We start from the raw sequence: 16,782 nt of genomic DNA, 5'->3' as shown, positions 1-16,782 counted from the left end.
CGCTTCTTTCTTATTCTCCTCATAACAATGTTTTTGATAGGTAACCTAAGGTGACCTGTGGTTTGAACATTGTTGTGTTGATTATTCTGTTGTATGTGGCAATGGACCACCAAGGCACAGACCCACCACACTAACCTAAAAGACAAGCGTGGTATTGGTGTTATTCTTTGCTCTGGTGCTGCTGCATGACCACAGATGTGTTGCAGCTCTGAGAAAATTACAAGGGCGGACTGCTTGTCAGTCTATTAGTCCTACTGACAGCACATTTTATTGTACAGTGAAAGCCAAAATTATATAATGAAGCATGAATGTGCTTGATGTTACAGCAGTGATTCTAATATAAGCATTTATTTGTCCCTAGTGGTTTATTTGGAAAGAAAAACTCTTTCTGTCAGCAGCTGTTTCTTCCCCAGTGTGTGTGAGTCGGTGGGCCACACAGTTCTATTTGATGCCATATGTGTTGTACTATGTTATCGAGAGTATAAACGTGTTCTGAATGAGTATATTGTATATTGGTAGTCCAATACGGGATTTAAAGTCGCTGGACGTGTCCACCCCGCGGCGCCCTTCCCCAGCACTGCTGCACCGGATAGTAGGTCAGCGTCAAATCAGCACGTTTGGCTTCAGACCCCGAGGACACTTTTATGGTCCCAGTGGAAAGTAAGCTGTTGCATATCGCGCACAACTTCTGTTTATTGCCTATATGCATAATCATAAAGATATCTGCTCTCGAGCGATTACTGACGGTAGTAAATGTTTTCCTCAGACAGAATAACACATTTCGTGAACAGTTTGTAACGATAAAATACTAGCCCAATTAAAATGAATTAATTTTTTTTTTTATAGAGTAGCAACAGAAAACACACACATATATATATATAGGCCTAGTAGTCAACTTTAATCAAAGTTGTTCTAAGACAAGAACGCATTGGTTCTAGGTTTTAGGACAACTTTGATGAAAGGTTCTGATCCACTTCAAATGTTGATTATGTGTGTGTGTATTATAGTGCGGCCTATAAATAGTTATATGTAGTAGTACACGTGTATTATTATTATATAGCCTAGTACTAATGCCTCATTAGATTTTAATTCACTCATAAATCAATGTCCAATAGTAATGACGTGTGATGTAATGACGTTTGTCAGTATTTCAGTGGAGCTTTTTCCTAACACAACAGTTGGCAGTCAGTCAATTTTAAAAATAAAAATAAATCAGTTGGTTATTAATTAAAATTCTCAAACAAACGTTTAATTACAAATTGTACAAATTCCAGATGAACAGAAAATACTTTTTTAATGCTTCGTATAATTTACGCTGCTGTTAACACTTTTATTTATTTTTAATTTTTACATTTTTATACATGAACAGTTCAACCAGTCTGGCCGAGAAACGTTTTCCTTTAAAATAATCCTGCAGGGATTAAAGTTCCTCTAATAAACGACTCACGTAGATATTTGGTGAACATTATTGCTTACCATAGTAGAATTTTGTATGGGGAAAAAAACGTGTCTCGTGTACTGTATAAGTGCATACAGTCAAGCTCGGTCACGAGGACACATGGGTGGTGACGTCACTCTATCTGCCCTGGGAACAATCAGAGTCAGCGCGAGCGCCACTTGAATGGATTGTTGTCGGTGAATAACTTTGCTCCTGGTTTCGCTCCTTTTTCCCACCGCTCGCATTTTCTGCCGTTTTTCTCCAAATAGCACTAAATGGTATAAGAAGCACTTAACATCACTCGGAAAAGTGTGTTAGCTACAAACCCCTGAGGTCTGTGTGTGCGGCTTAACTTTTGAAAAGTGGGTAAGTGCGGAAATCTAAACACTCTTTTCCCGCATATTTTTCCTTCCAATTTCAAGCTATTTCCATTAGAACTTTAGAAGCGAGCGTTTCAGACTTAACGCTACCGAATAAAATAGCTGTAAGGTTAATTTCGCTTCAGTGTTACATTTACATGCCAATTTTGTTTACAATCATCATTCCTGTCAGCTCTAGTTGAACACAATGTTGCCATTGTTCCTCAGTGAAGCGCGCGGTCAGTCCTGTTTGCTTTTCTTATCTTGTTGGAGTCTTTCTGAACACTCCATCCAAACTTTTTTCACTTTCACTCCTCAGGAAGATATCAGTGACCCTGGTTTATGTGTATTTATGGAGCTCACAGAGTGTCTGGACTCTTGACATGGTTTTTTGGTACAACTTTGAAGTGAACACAAAATGCTCTATCATTGTAAACTTTGCACAGTGACCACACATTAGATTCAGTACTCCTGCCACTGTAACATGATCCACCTCTGTGCTTTGCCTCCAAAGAGTTTGGTCCTAATTTTGCCATTAATAACAGTGCTGACCTGATCCTTAGTTTCCGCCCTATTAAGTGACAATTTGCTTTGGAGTATGTGTGTATGACTAACTAACGTTTGATTTCATTCAGGTGACCTGGGATCTGTTGCAATCTGCATGGACTAATATGAAGAGCCTGAAGGCAAAGTTTAGGAAAAGTGATGTAAGTATGACCTAGTGTGCTTTCAGCTGGTTTGGGGACTGAATGGTGTTGTATAGGTATTTTACACTTAAATCAAGACTTGTATAAACAGTCCCTCTATGAAGTAAGATGATAATTGAACAGCTTAACGTATGGCAGTTATAATTCACATATTTTCATTCATTTGGAATCTGAGGTGTAGTTTCATAGTCAGCTTGTGTGAATGTTCTAGACTGGGGTGAATGACTCAGAAGCAGACATGTCTACAGCTTTATTATGATGACTGAGTCATAACTGGGAGTATAATTTTAAGGCTGAGAATTTCTGCACTCCCAAAGAAAGAAGGGGAGAACAAAAAAACAAGCCTCAGAGGAGCTTCGTGCCACCAGATGCGATCAGCAATCATTTCTAAGCCTATGATAGAACTTCATAAGTCTCAGGCTGAAGTATTGGAATGTACTCGAACGAAACGTTATTGCTTATAATTGCATGTTTTGGCTTGCCAAATCACCGCCACTTGGGCTGAGTCAGCGGATAGAGATTACTGTGAAATTCTATGTGATCATCAAACCACAGAACTAAGCTGAGTTTTAATATACTTTCTGCAAGCACATGGTCACAGTGGCATTTTGAACATTCGCACGGAATGTTGTTAAGAGCAAGTCTGCCATAGCCACATTCACAGCTCATAATATCAATTTTCTCCTTGTATGGTGGAGAAGATGTGCTCTACTGTTTTTATCTTTACTAAATGGTGGGTGTTTTCTTGTACAACAGTGTAGTTGCCTAGGAACAAAATTTTGACTTTTATTTTTATTAAAAAATCCGCTCACTCAGTTCATAGGTAGAGCTTATAGACCCTTTTTCTGTTAGTAAACATTGTGACGTTTTTTTCTGTGGGCGTAGCTTAGGTGGAGGCAGAAAGATTCCACTGACCGCTTCACTAACACTAACTGAAGTTTGTTAGCTTGTTTTTTTAATAATAACTGGAGAAATTACGATTTTACCTGCATATGTAAGGTATAGCTGCACTGTCTGGGACTGTGATTGTTATTTGAAAATGTTAACTTTAACGAACGAAACCAGATTGGCCGACGTGCACACGCTTTAACGCAAAGGATGGACGATCTGACAGGATTCCCTTCGGTTGAGTGACTCGCATCTAACGTGTATAGTTATGACAAACTCACCGTGTCTATCTAGTCATGAAGCTGTATATATATTTCGATTTCAGCTGGCAACTATTTTTACAGCTACGTTATTATTCCAAGCCACAATTAATCACAAAAATGTATATACAATTACATATGATTAAGCATATAAATCGTCAGTTTGTTGTTTTACACACATGCACACAGACATTATTTCACACAGGGACATGCATAAGAAGTCTTTAGACGTGCCCATAACAACAAAAGACAATACTTTATTTAACCTTTTCTGATAAGAAGTGTGCACTGCAAATGCAAGCATTTTTGACGATCGTTTCTGTCCAGTCTGCTCGTTTCACCACAGCTGTCATTAAAATTTAAAATTGGAGCCTCTACAACATAGATTCGGGCACCCAACATCACAAGAAGATGATATTTTAAGCTCCTTATGTAGCCGAATCTGCGTTGGTTTGAATGGGCCGCCTCCAGTTTTCGTTTTGTTTTGCCTCCAGCTAGCGCTGTGATGTCAAAAAAAAGGGTCTACAGGTCCTTCTCAAACAATTAGCATATTGTGATAAAGTTCATTATTTTCTGTAATGTACTGATAAACATTAGACTTTCATATATTTTAGATTCATTACAACACAACTGAAGTAGTTCAAGCCTTTTATTGTTTTAATATTGATGATTTTGGCATACAGCTCATGAAAACCCAAAATTCCTATCTCAAAAAATTAGCATATCATGAAAAGGTTATCTAAACGAGCTATTAACCTAATCATCTGAATCAACTAATTAACTCTAAACACCTGCAAAAGATTCCTGAGGCTTTTAAAAACTCCCAGCCTGGTTCATTACTCAAAACCGCAATCAAGACTGCCGACCTGACTGCTGTCCAGAAGGCCATCATTGACACCCTCAAGCAAGAGGGTAAGACACAGAAAGAAATTTCTGAACGAATAGGCTGTTCCCAGAATGCTGTATCAAGGCACCTCAGTGGGAAGTCTGTGGGAAGGAAAAAGTGTGGCAGAAAACGCAGCACAACGAGAAGAGGTGACCGGACCCTGAGGAAGATTGTGGAGAAGGACCGATTCCAGACCTTGGGGGACCTGCGGAAGCAGTGGACTGAGTCTGGAGTAGAAACATCCAGAGCCACCGTGTACAGGCGTGTGCAGGAAATGGGCTACAGGTGCCGCATTCCCCAGGTCAAGCCACTTTTGAACCAGAAACAGCGGCAGAAGCGCCTGACCTGGGCTACAGAGAAGCAGCACTGGACTGTTGCTCAGTGGTCCAAAGTACTTTTTTCGGATGAAAGCAAATTTTGCATGTCATTCGGAAATCAAGGTGCCAGAGTCTGGAGGAAGACTGGGGAGAGGGAAATGCCAAAATGCCTGAAGTCCAGTGTCAAGTACCCACAGTCAGTGATGCTGACTCCACTGTGTTTTATCAAGGGCAGGGTCAATGCAGCTAGCTATCAGGAGATTTTGGAGCACTTCATGCTTCCATCTGCTGAAAAGCTTTATGGAGATGAAGATTTTATTTTTCAGCATGACCTGGCACCTGCTCACAGTGCCAAAACCACTGGTAAATGGTTTACTGACCATGGTATTACTGTGCTCAATTGGCCTGCCAACTCTCCTGACCTGAACCCCATAGAGAATCTGTGGGATATTGTGAAGAGAAAGTTGAGAGACGCAAGACCCAACACTCTGGATGAGCTTAAGGCCGCTATCGAAGCATCCTGGGCCTCCATAACACCTCAGCAGTGCCACAGGCTGATTGCCTCCATGCCACGCCGCATTGAAGCAGTCATTTCTGCAAAAGGATTCCCGACCAAGTATTGAGTGCATAACTGAACATAATTATTTGAAGGTTGACTTTTTTTTGTATTAAAAACACTTTTCTTTTATTGGTCGGATGAAATATGCTAATTTTTTGAGATAGGAATTTTGGGTTTTCATGAGCTGTATGCCAAAATCATCAATATTAAAACAATAAAAGGCTTGAACTACTTCAGTTGTGTTGTAATGAATCTAAAATATATGAAAGTCTAATGTTTATCAGTACATTACAGAAAATAATGAACTTTATCACAATATGCTAATTTTTTTAGAAGGACCTGTATATGTGTGTGTGTGTGTGTGTACTATATATATATATATATATATATATATATATATATATATATATATATATATATATATATATATATATTAGTGTATATGTATGCCCCCCCACCCCCCCATTAAAACATAACTGTGGTTTATCACACCTGGGTTCATTTTCTCTAGCCACACCCAGGCCTGATTACTGCCCATAGGCGTAATTTACGGGTGGGACATGTCCCCACCACTTTTTACCAGGCTCGATATTGTCCCCACCACTTTTAAAAAGTAACTGAAAAATAGATTGCGTAAGGTATGTATTAAAGGAAAAGCACCATCTACAAATCGTCACTCTTCATAATCCAATTCATTCATTTAACACATTTTTCCACCGGTCAGAAGCTTTTCAACGTCCTCAAAGATGAATTTTAAGTCTCGTTGTGAAACTATCGCGAGATACGCGATATGCGTCATGGGATATGTAGTTTCCTTTCTCTATAATTAGTCTACAGATCCTGTACCTTTCTTTTTTTAATTTATTTGTAGTCTACAATGTTAATACTGTATTTTAGTCTTACTCTTACCTCTACATTTTCTGCTCCCTGTTCTTGTTCTTTGTCAGTAGGCACATTTGTCTGATTCTGGGGAAAAATTACTAGTTCAACCCAGGATCTAAATGTTTACATTTGCAATCATAAGCAATATATTGACATTTGTCCATCATTGAAGGCTGAATAATAGTTAAAGCACTTTTAGGCAACAGGACAATTCTATGTTATGACTGGGATTTTCACAATTAAAACAATTAAAAAGTATACAAGTCTTTAGTTCATAGTCCTTTAATTCAGTTTTGTATTAAATCACAGCGTGCTCCAGTGGCCGCCAGAAAACATGATTAGCGACAGTATGTCTATATTCACGTAAGTTAAATATAATGTTTTCGTGTTAAGCAAAGTAACTTACTGTGCATGGCTGCTTCACTAAAAAGCTTCTTATATCACTTCCACACTTTCTTTTGGACATTTTGTTGATGTTTTAACATTTATGCTATAGGTAGCATCATTTACCATTAACTAGCCTTTACATGTGGGGTGGGGGAGGAAAAAATAGAGCTTTTATAAAAACGTAATAAAAAAAAGATTCGTCAAAACAATTTCATTTATTTAATTAATAAAGGTAGTTTAACCATTTTAAACACAAATTAACTCTCATTCATGTTTTACACAAGGTTTTGCGTAGTTCAGGATTGGTTAAATTATTTGATTGGATGAGGAAACATTTTGTGGGCTTGTCTTGACTCTTGACGTAATGTTGATTCTTCCATGTTCAGCGCGTGCATCGATCACACCTGCTTTTAGCAAGTTGTCCGGCTGGTATTAAGAGAAAATATGCAAGTAATTCAATATAGAATGAATCTTAATACACACACACACACAAAATTGTGCAATTAATGAATACGCTGCAGCTGAGCTGACCATGAAATGGTAAGTTCACCATATTTATCTTGCGTGTTTTGATTGATATTAGTGAAGTGAAGTGAAGTGACATTCAGCCAAGTATGGTGACCCATACTCGGAATTCGTGCTCTGCATTTAACCCATCCAACGTGCACACACACAGCAGTGAACACACACACACCGTGAACACACACCCGGAGCAGTTTATTAGCTACCCTGGATGTGTTGTGATAAGCAAAATGTAACATTCACATTGTGAATGTTACGTTTTGCTTATTCGGATGTTTGTAGACATATTTGTGAATGTGATGCATGTGTACATCAAAGTGAAAATTAAGTGCATTTCCAACTCTGAACTCAGTCCCCAAGTAAATTCGGTTATTAAATAAACAAATAGCAAAACGAGTTGTGCGGTGTCCCCACCACTTTTCAAAGCAAAGTTACGCCACTGTTACTGCCACACCTGTTCGCAATCAAGAAATCACTTAAATATGACCTGCCTGACAAAGTGAAGTAGACCAAAAGATCCTCAAAAGCTACACATCATGTTGAGATCCAAAGAAATTCAGGAACAAATGAGAAAGTAATTGAGATCCATCAGTCTGGAAAAGGTTATAAAGCCATTTCTAAAGCTTTGGGACTCTAGCGAACCACAGTGAGAGCCATTATCCACAAATGACGAAACCATGGAACAGTGGTGAACCTTCCCAGGAGTGGCCGGCCGACCAAAATTACCCCAAGAGCGCAGCGACGACTCATCCAAGGTCACAAAAGACCCCACAACAACATCTAAAGAACTGCAGGCCTCACTTGCCTCAGTTAAGGTCAGTGTTCATGACTCCACCATAAGAAAGAGACTGGGCAAAAATGGCCTGCATGTTAGAGTTCCAAGACAAAAACCGCTGCTGAGCAAAAAGAACATAAAGGCTCGTCTCAGTTTTGCCAGAAAACATCTTGATGATCCCTAAGACTTTTGGGAAAACACTCTGTGGACTGACGAGACAAAAGTTGAACATTTTGGAAGGTGTGTGTCCCATTACATCTTGTGTAAAAGTAACACAGCATTTCAGAAAAAGAACATCATACCAACAGTGAAATATGGTGGTGGTAGTGTGATGGTCTGGGGCTGTTTTGCTGCTTCAGGACCTGGAAGACTTGCTGTGATAAATGAATTCAGCTGTCTACCAAAAAATCCTGAAGGACAATGTCCGGCCATCTGTTCATTACCTCAAGATGAAGCGAACTTTGGTTCTGCAGCAGGACAATGATCCAAAACACACCAGCAAATCCACCTCTGAATGGCTGAAGAAAAACAAAATGAAGACTTTGGAGTGGCCTAGTCAAAGTCCTGACCTGAATCCTATTGAGATGCAGTGGCATGACCTTAAAAAGGCGGTTCATGCTCTCAAACCCTCCAATGTGGCTGAATTACAACAATTCTGCCAAGATGAGTGGGACAAAATTCCTCCACAGCGCTGTAACAGACTCATTGCAAGTTATCGCAAACGCTTGATTGCAGTTGTTGCTGCTAAGGGTGGCCCAACCAGTTATTAGGTTTAGGGGGCAAGCACTTTTTCACACAGGGCCATGTGGGTTTGGATTTTGTTTTCCCTTCATAATAAAAAAAACTTCATTCAAAAACTGCATGTTGTACTTGTTATCTTTGATTATTTAAATTTGTTTGATGATCTGAAACATTAAAGTGTGACAAACATGCAAAAAAATAAAAAATCAGGAAGGGGGCCAACACTTTTTCACACTACTGTATATATATTTATATTAGGGCTGTCAATCAATTAAAACATTTTATCGTGATTAATGGCATGATTCTTATGAGTTAACTTAATCACACATTTTTATTTGTTCTAAATGTACCTTAAATTAATACTTTTTAATACTCTAATCAACACGGGCATGGACAAATATGGATGCTTTATGCAAATGCATGTTATTATTGAAACCATAATCAACAGCGCATGAAGAGTAGACATGTTTCAAAGGTCATAGATGTTTTTCAAAGAACTTGTTCATGTCTATTAGACACATGAAAAAAACAGGTTCCCATTACTTCTCTTTCTTGATGAAATCAAATACACATAAAATAATGACAATAGCTGTGCTGTGATTTCGGCTATACTTGCAAGTAAAATTAGAGAAGCAACATAATATCTGTGTTTAACTGAAAGCGTTGCTCCTCTCAGCTGCTCGCTGAACAATGCAGACGCACAGAGAGAGAGAGGTGTGCACATGCTGGGACAGCAAGTCCTCGCGCGCCAGTACCAGCGAGTCTCAGAAACGAATAAGGTTTGGGCAAACCTTAAAGATGTCGCTAGGTGCTTTTTTGAGGAGGGGGGAAAAAAGTCGCTAAAGGGGTCTGCAAAGTCGCTAAGTTGTCAACACTGTGCATCTCAATTTCTCCAACTACGGGCTAGGCTACGGGTCAAACAGAAAATGCGTGCTGCGTTAATCGCACGTTAATAAAATTAGTGCCGTTAAAATTAATTTGCGCTAACGCGTTAATGCATTGTGAAAATTAATCTGCATTGTTAATCCTTTTGATCTTTTATTTAAAATATTCACATAAATCTAACCTTTCATTGGATAAGAATTTAAAATGGGGGGTAAACATCATTATGAAATAAATGTTTTTCTCAAATACATGTTGGACACAATTATTGGCACCCCTAGAAATTCTTATGAGTAAAACATCTCTGAAGTATATTCCCATTCATGTTCATAATGTTCAGTGCTCAAAATTGTGAATATGAAATTATCCAGACATGGCTTCCTGTTTCACAGAAATATAAATAGGAGGGAAAGCAAAACCCAAATTCCCTAAATCATCCATCACAATCAGAAAAAACAAAGAATATATTTCTGATGTGCAGCAAAAGATAATTGAGCTTCACAAATTAGTGAAGTGGCTTTAACCCTCTAAGGGCCAAAGTCGGAAAATTCCGACAAGACGTCATACTTCATGAAATAGACTGTAGTTCCTAATATGGTGTAATATCTCATTTGTATTCCCTATCACTAGATGGCAGGCATGTAGCACTTAGATTCTAGACCAAAATGACGTCATGTTCCTATTCAAAGTGTTGGAGGAAATAGCAGCGCAAGTGAGCTATCGTGTCATTGATGCGGAAGCAGTTCAGTTCATAGCATCTAAGTAAGTTGTGAGATTTGTGAGAGAAAATCGCCAAATGGCTAATAAAAAGTTGTACCGCGAGGATGTGTTGCAAATGTTATTCGTGGATTGTGACTGAAGGGGAATATTTGCCTTTTGGAAATGACAATCGGTCGTCTAATGATCACACTTCTCCAGGTATGTCTTTGCAGCGCAATGGTGCCGCCAAGCAAGGCGAGAGTGTTCACAAAGCACAAACAAGTGATCATGTCAACCCTTTGCCCAACGAGGATGGTGGTGGCAGGGGCTGACGTGGTCGTAGTGTCCATAGGAGAGCTGTTGCTCTCTGATGATCGGCCAGATTGCATCTTTTGTTCTGATTGTGCGCGCTCTAAGAGCCGCCGGCAGACAAAGTACAGGTCAGTGTGGGATAGGTCTGTGCGCTGTGCCATGCAATGAGAGGTACCATACTCTCAAACACTATAAACTGTGTCACCTAGATACCTGATTGGGCAGATAGCTGGTCAACTGATAAAAAAATAGGCACATGTATTTTACTATGGCACAGCAATATAGTAATAATTTACTACTTTCTCCTGTTTTACTGTTGATTTCCTCTTTTCCTGATCATTTGGAATGAGGATAAAAAGATAAAAAACAAAGCAAAACATGCAAATAAGTTCAAACATCCATTCAATATCTATTATTACCTGAATATTACTGATGAACGGATCAAAAAGTAGGCAACTGTTCACATACGTTTTACTATGTAGTATAGTAATAATTTAGTACTTTCTCCTGATTTATTGTTGGTTTCCTCTTTTCTGATCATTTGGAATGAGGATAAAAAGAAAAGAAAAAAAAGCATGCAAATAAGTTCAAACATCAATTCAATATCTACTATTTCCTGAATATTATGAAATTCAAGAGGGCCGCCCCCTGATCACATCATAATATGCTAATTAGATGAGGATATTTACATCCCACATAAACTTTCAGTCATGCCCAACATTTTTCTAATTTACAGTAGATCTCTATCTTTAAGCCCTTTCAAGCCACAGGTAGTGTTGCTTTCGTCAACGAAAATTATGACTAAATATTGTCATCAACGAACCTTTATCACGTGACGAAGACGAGACGAAACGTAAATGCTGGTCATGTGATGATGATGACAACTAAATGTATAATGCAATATTGTTGACGAATAAAAACGAGACTAAATGTGGTTTACAAAATAAAAACTATGCTAAAATGTCTCTTCATTTTCGTTGACTAAAACAAGACGAAACAAAATGTTATAACGTTATTTCGTCTCGTTTAGTCGAGTTATTATTATTATCTTGCCGTATTTCTGTTTCCGGTGTCTCACTTCAGGTCGCACTGCGCAGACGCAGGCGACGTCACTTCCTCAAGCCCCACTCGTGGCATTATTTAGAAGACGACAACAAAGTTAAGTCTGACACAGAGAAAGGGACCGATGGCCGGCCAGCTGGGGTTCGTCTTTGGGAGATGTGTGTGTACTTCTAACATGTTTGGTTGATAAAATAAATGTTGTAAATTCAAATCAGAGCATCTTCCGTGTCTGGAATGGATGCATTCTTGAGTCTATAATGTAACAATAATATAATAAGATAACCTTGTTTGAAATGGGTTTGGCTAAAAGAAAAGTTTGGTTTCATCTATACTACTAGGTACTTATACTATATTGACTGGGTTAAATAGAATTGTATTACTAAAAAGAGACTAAAATACCATTTTCGTCGACGAAAACTAGACTAAATCAGTTTTCGTCGACTAAAACTAGATGAAAAGTCATCAGTTTTCGTCGACTAAAAAGAGTATGAACGTGACTAAAACTAATAAAAACTAAAATGACAGCTTCACACAAAGACTAGACTAAAACTAAAATTAAAACAGGCCGCCAAAAACAACATTAGCCACAAGCTTTTGAAATCTTGATGTCAAAATCCAGCATTTTTTCCAAAAATCCCTGGTGCCCAAAAGAGTTAAGAAAAGAGCTAGAGCAGTGAAAATTCCCATTTCCACCATCAGGGCAATAATTAAGAATTTCCAATCAACATAAAATGTTATGAAACTGCCTGGAAGAGGACGTGTGTCTATATCGTCCTAATGCACGGTGAAGAGGAGAGTTTGAGTGGCTAAAGAGTCTCCCAGGACCACAGCTGGAGAATTGCAGAAAATAGTTGAGTCTCGGGGTCAGAAAACCTTAAAAAATAATAATTGTCAAACAGCACCTACATCACCACATGTTGTTTGGGAGAGTTTCAAGAAAAATTCTCATAGCTCATCCAAAAACAAACTCCAGCATATTCAGTTATCAGACACGACTGGAACTTCAAATCGGGCTGGCTTCTATGGTCAGATGAAACTAAAAATTAGCTTTTTAGCAGCAAACACTCAAGATGGGTTTGGTGCACACAGGGATCAAAAAGTACCCCATGTGTACAATGAAATATACTGCTGTATTTTTGATGTTGTGGGCCTATATTTCTGCTTTAGGACCCTGGACATCTTGTTTAGACACATGGCATCATGGATTCTATCAAATACCAACAGATAAAAAAAATCAACAAGTGACTGACTCTGTTAGAAATCTTATAATGGGCCATGTTTAGATCTTCCAACTGGACAATAATCCAAAGACAAACCTCAAAAACAACACAAAAATGGGTCACTGGGCACAAAACCAAGCTTCTGCTATGGCCATTCCAGTTCTATGACCTGAACCCTATAGAAAATTAGTGGGGTTAACTGAAGAGAAGAAGCAGCGTCATGGAGCTGTGAATCTGAAGGATCTGGAGTGTTTCTGGATGAAGGAATGCTCTCTGATCTCTTGTCAGGTGTTCTCGAACGTCATCAGGCATTATAGGAGAAAATTTAGCGCTGTTAAACTGGCAAATGGAGGTTTAAAAAATTATTGAATAAAAGGGTGCTGTTAATTGTGGCCAATGTGTATTAGAGAAAACATTTATTTCATAATGATATTTCCTCCCATTTTAAATTCTTATTCTCCAATGAAAGGTTAGATTTTTGTGAATTTTTAAAAAATAAAAGATCAAAAGGATTAAGAATACAGATTAATTTTCACAGCTGCCTTTGATAATATTTACCAAGGGTGCCAATAATTCTGACCACGACTGTATATATGTGTGTGTGTGTGTGTGTATGTATATATGTGTGTGAGAGAGTATTTCTTTGTCCATTTGGTTTATTAATGAAAACAAAAAAAAAACACTACCTCTGAGTTGTATTTTATCATCACATCTGCTTTTAGTATCAGTTGTAACCTGTACACTGACCAATCAAAATCTTGTTTCAGTTCTTTGCCATACAGGGTGTTTTCTAGAAAAAGAGGTAAATCAAGAATAAGAGAAACAAAATATCCTCCTGGTTCTATTTTGGGTTTTGTGTGTCCAGAAGCATACAGGAATTTTCGTGTAAGGCCAGACTTTCATTCTTGAGCAAAACAGGAGATTAGAACTGCCAGGATAAATACTTTTATAATAGCAGCTGATGGCCAAGTTCTTGTAATATATGTGATGTTACTCACCCAGCACTTCATGTGTTTGTAGTCCCATTTGAACAGTCCTGATTTACCTGAACATATTGCATAACAAAGAGAGAGAGAGTGCTATTATTACAGTTGTTGGCATTTGTGGCATGTTTGAGAGAAACAAACTTTTTCTAGCCTCTTGCTCAGGGTGGCATGTGTAAGTTACAAGACATTAAAAACAGCTTGGTGTAGATCAGGTTTATGGTCTCTCAGTAGGACAGCGTCACAGTGTCATTCACTTGAATAGACCTTTTGTGTACACAAATCAGTTGTAGACACATTTTGCCATGTTGACATGATGAGAGCTGCCTTTTTCTGCTCATGGAGTCACACAGGGTCTGCTTAAGTCATTGAGGAAACATTTGGAAAGCCTCCACTCCTGCTTTGGATTCTTTTACCATGTAAGTAAAGTAAAGTAAAGTAAAGTCGTGACGTATTGTCAAGTATGGTGACCCATACTCGAAATTGGTGCTCTGCGTTTAACCCATCCAAGTGCACACACACAGCAGTGAGTAGTGAACAAATGCACACACACACACACACACACACCGTGAACACACACCCGGAGCAGTGGGCAGCCATGCTGCGGCGCCCGGGGAGCAATTGGGGGTTCGGTGCCTTGCTCAAGGGCACCTCAGTCGTGGTATTGAGGGTGGAGAGAGCGCTGTACATTCACTCCCCCCACCTACAATCCCTGCCGGCTGGGGACTCGAACCCGCAACCTTTCGATTACGAGTCCGACTCTCTAACCATTAGGCCACGACTTCCCCACAGTAAGAGACTAGATGTTAGCTGATGTTTTGCAGGCTGCTGAGCTTTTTAATTAATTAACAGTTAGTATTATGTAATGTAATTAATAGGGTCCCTAATTTTCTTATTTGATCTAATTTACAATGGGGATTTACTGATTACTGATTTTTTTTAATTTTTTTGCATGTTTGTCACACTTTAATGTTTCAGACCATCAAACAAATGTAAATATTAATCAAAGATAACACAAGTAAACACAACATGCAGTTTTTAAATGAAGGGTTTTTTTTTTATGAAGGGAAAACAAAATCCAAACCCACATGGCCCAGTATGAAAAAGTGTTTACCGCTGCTGAGCAAAAAGAACATAAAGGCTCGTCTCAATTTTGCCAGAAAACATCTTGATGATCCTAAAAACTTTTGGGAAAATACTCTGTGGACTGACGAGACAAAAGTTGAACTTTTTGGAAGGTGTGTGTCCCATTACATCTGGCGTAAAAGTAACACAGCATTTCAGAAAAAGAACATCATACCAACAGTAAAATATGGTGGTGGTAGTGTGATGGTCTGGGGCTGTTTTGCTGCTTCAGGATCTGGAAGACTTGCTGTGATAAATGGAACCATGAATTCAGCTGTCTACCAAAAAATCCTGAAGGACAATGTCCGGCCATCTGTTCGTGACCTCAAGCTGAAGCGAACTTGGGTTCTGCAGCAGGACAATGATCCAAAACACACCAGCAAATCCACCTCTGAATGGCTGAAGAAAAACAAAATGAAGACTTTGGAGTGGCCTAGTCAAAGTCCTGACCTGAATCCTATTGAGATGCTGTGGCATGACCTTAAAAAGGCAGTTCATGCTCTCAAACCCTCCAATGTGGCTGAATTACAACAATTCTGCCAAGATGAGTGGGATAAAATTCCTCCACAGCGCTGTAACAGACTCATTGCAAGTTATCGCAAACGCTTGATTGCAGTTGTGCTGCTAAGGGTGGCCCAACCAGTTATTAGGTTTAGGGGGCAAGCACTTTTTCACACAGGGCCATGTGGGTTTGGATTTTGTTTTCCCTTCATAATAAAAAACTTCATTCAAAAACTGCATGTTGTGTTTACTTGTGTTATCTTTGATTCATATTTAAATAAGTTTGATCTGAAACATTAAAGTGTGACACATGCAAAAAAATTAAAAATCAGGAAGGGGCCAACACTTTTTCACACCACTGTAATTACCTTAATTTTGATGATGCGATGGAAATATTGTATTATGAATTGTTGGATAACATTGCACATTGTTGTCTGAGAGCACTGTTTACTGCTTAAAAAACAGTTTTTGCAGTATGCAAGAAAATGTGTTTTGAGCATTTCACTTTAATTTGCTATCCACTGATGTTATATGGGCTTTTATCTATCTACTAGAACACTGATGCATCTAGTTGTCCTGATTTGTACTTCTTGTTTTTCAGAGGAAGTTGCATGAAATGGAAAAAAAGGGAAATGCCCTAGATGATCCTTATTTAGCAGAGCGGTGTCATTTACGCTTTAGATCAAATGAACTTTCAAGCATAATTTTCCTACCCAGTCTCCTGAGAAATAATAATAATTTGTACGCGATTAAGAAAGCATAAGAAATCAGGTTGTTCAAAAATAAACCGTGCTGATTCGCTGAACCTAAACTGAACCATGAAGTCCAACCCCTTACCAAATTCTTAAACGGATAGCTATGAAAATTCTGTCATTTACTCACCCTCATGCCACACTCATGTATAGCTTTTTCCTTTCATGTGAAATATTTGATAGTCAACAAAACTGTATGGTTACCAACATTCTTTAAAACAGCATCTTTTGTGTTCTGCAAAAGAAACTCATAAGGGTTTTCATTTTTTGGGTGAATTATACCTCCATATATCCCTACAGGGCTCGCAAAATTTCTAAATCCCTGGTAGCCCTTCAGGCAGGTACTCTTCAGATTTTGGTAGCCCGAAAATTAATTTAACTAGCCCAAATAAAATAAACATTTTCAATACACAAATATCAACGAATATCAAGGAAAGAGTTTTATTTTACTATTTACAAGGTATCTGCAGAATTCTTAATTTAAGGTAATTTGAAAAATTATTTCTTATACCATTTAACATTTAA

At 38.5% G+C, this 16,782-nt stretch overlaps 1 protein-coding gene across 3 annotated transcripts in view; it reads left to right on the top strand.

Annotated features, from left to right (window-relative positions):
* Nucleotides 1-1,556: 1,556 nt before the first annotated feature.
* Nucleotides 1,557-16,782, top strand: part of LOC306855772 (ankycorbin-like) — a 65,905-nt gene continuing 50,679 nt past the window's right edge. Inside the window, exons 1-2 of one of the 3 annotated variants that reach the window (XM_079394635.1) lie at nucleotides 1,557-1,804; nucleotides 2,433-2,504. In XM_079394635.1, coding sequence (XP_079250761.1) covers nucleotides 2,469-2,504 — 36 coding nt within the window. In that variant the 5' untranslated portion in view covers nucleotides 1,557-1,804; nucleotides 2,433-2,468. The remainder of the gene's footprint in view (nucleotides 1,805-2,432; nucleotides 2,505-16,782) is intronic. The other 2 variants (XM_079394637.1, XM_079394636.1) reach the window with 2 other exon arrangements.

This window comes from Barbus barbus (genome assembly GCF_936440315.1).
Source record: "Barbus barbus genome assembly, chromosome: 36".
NCBI lineage: Eukaryota > Metazoa > Chordata > Actinopteri > Cypriniformes > Cyprinidae > Barbus > Barbus barbus.
Note: the sequence above shows the minus strand (reverse complement) of the source record. Positions and strands in the feature narration are given on the sequence as shown.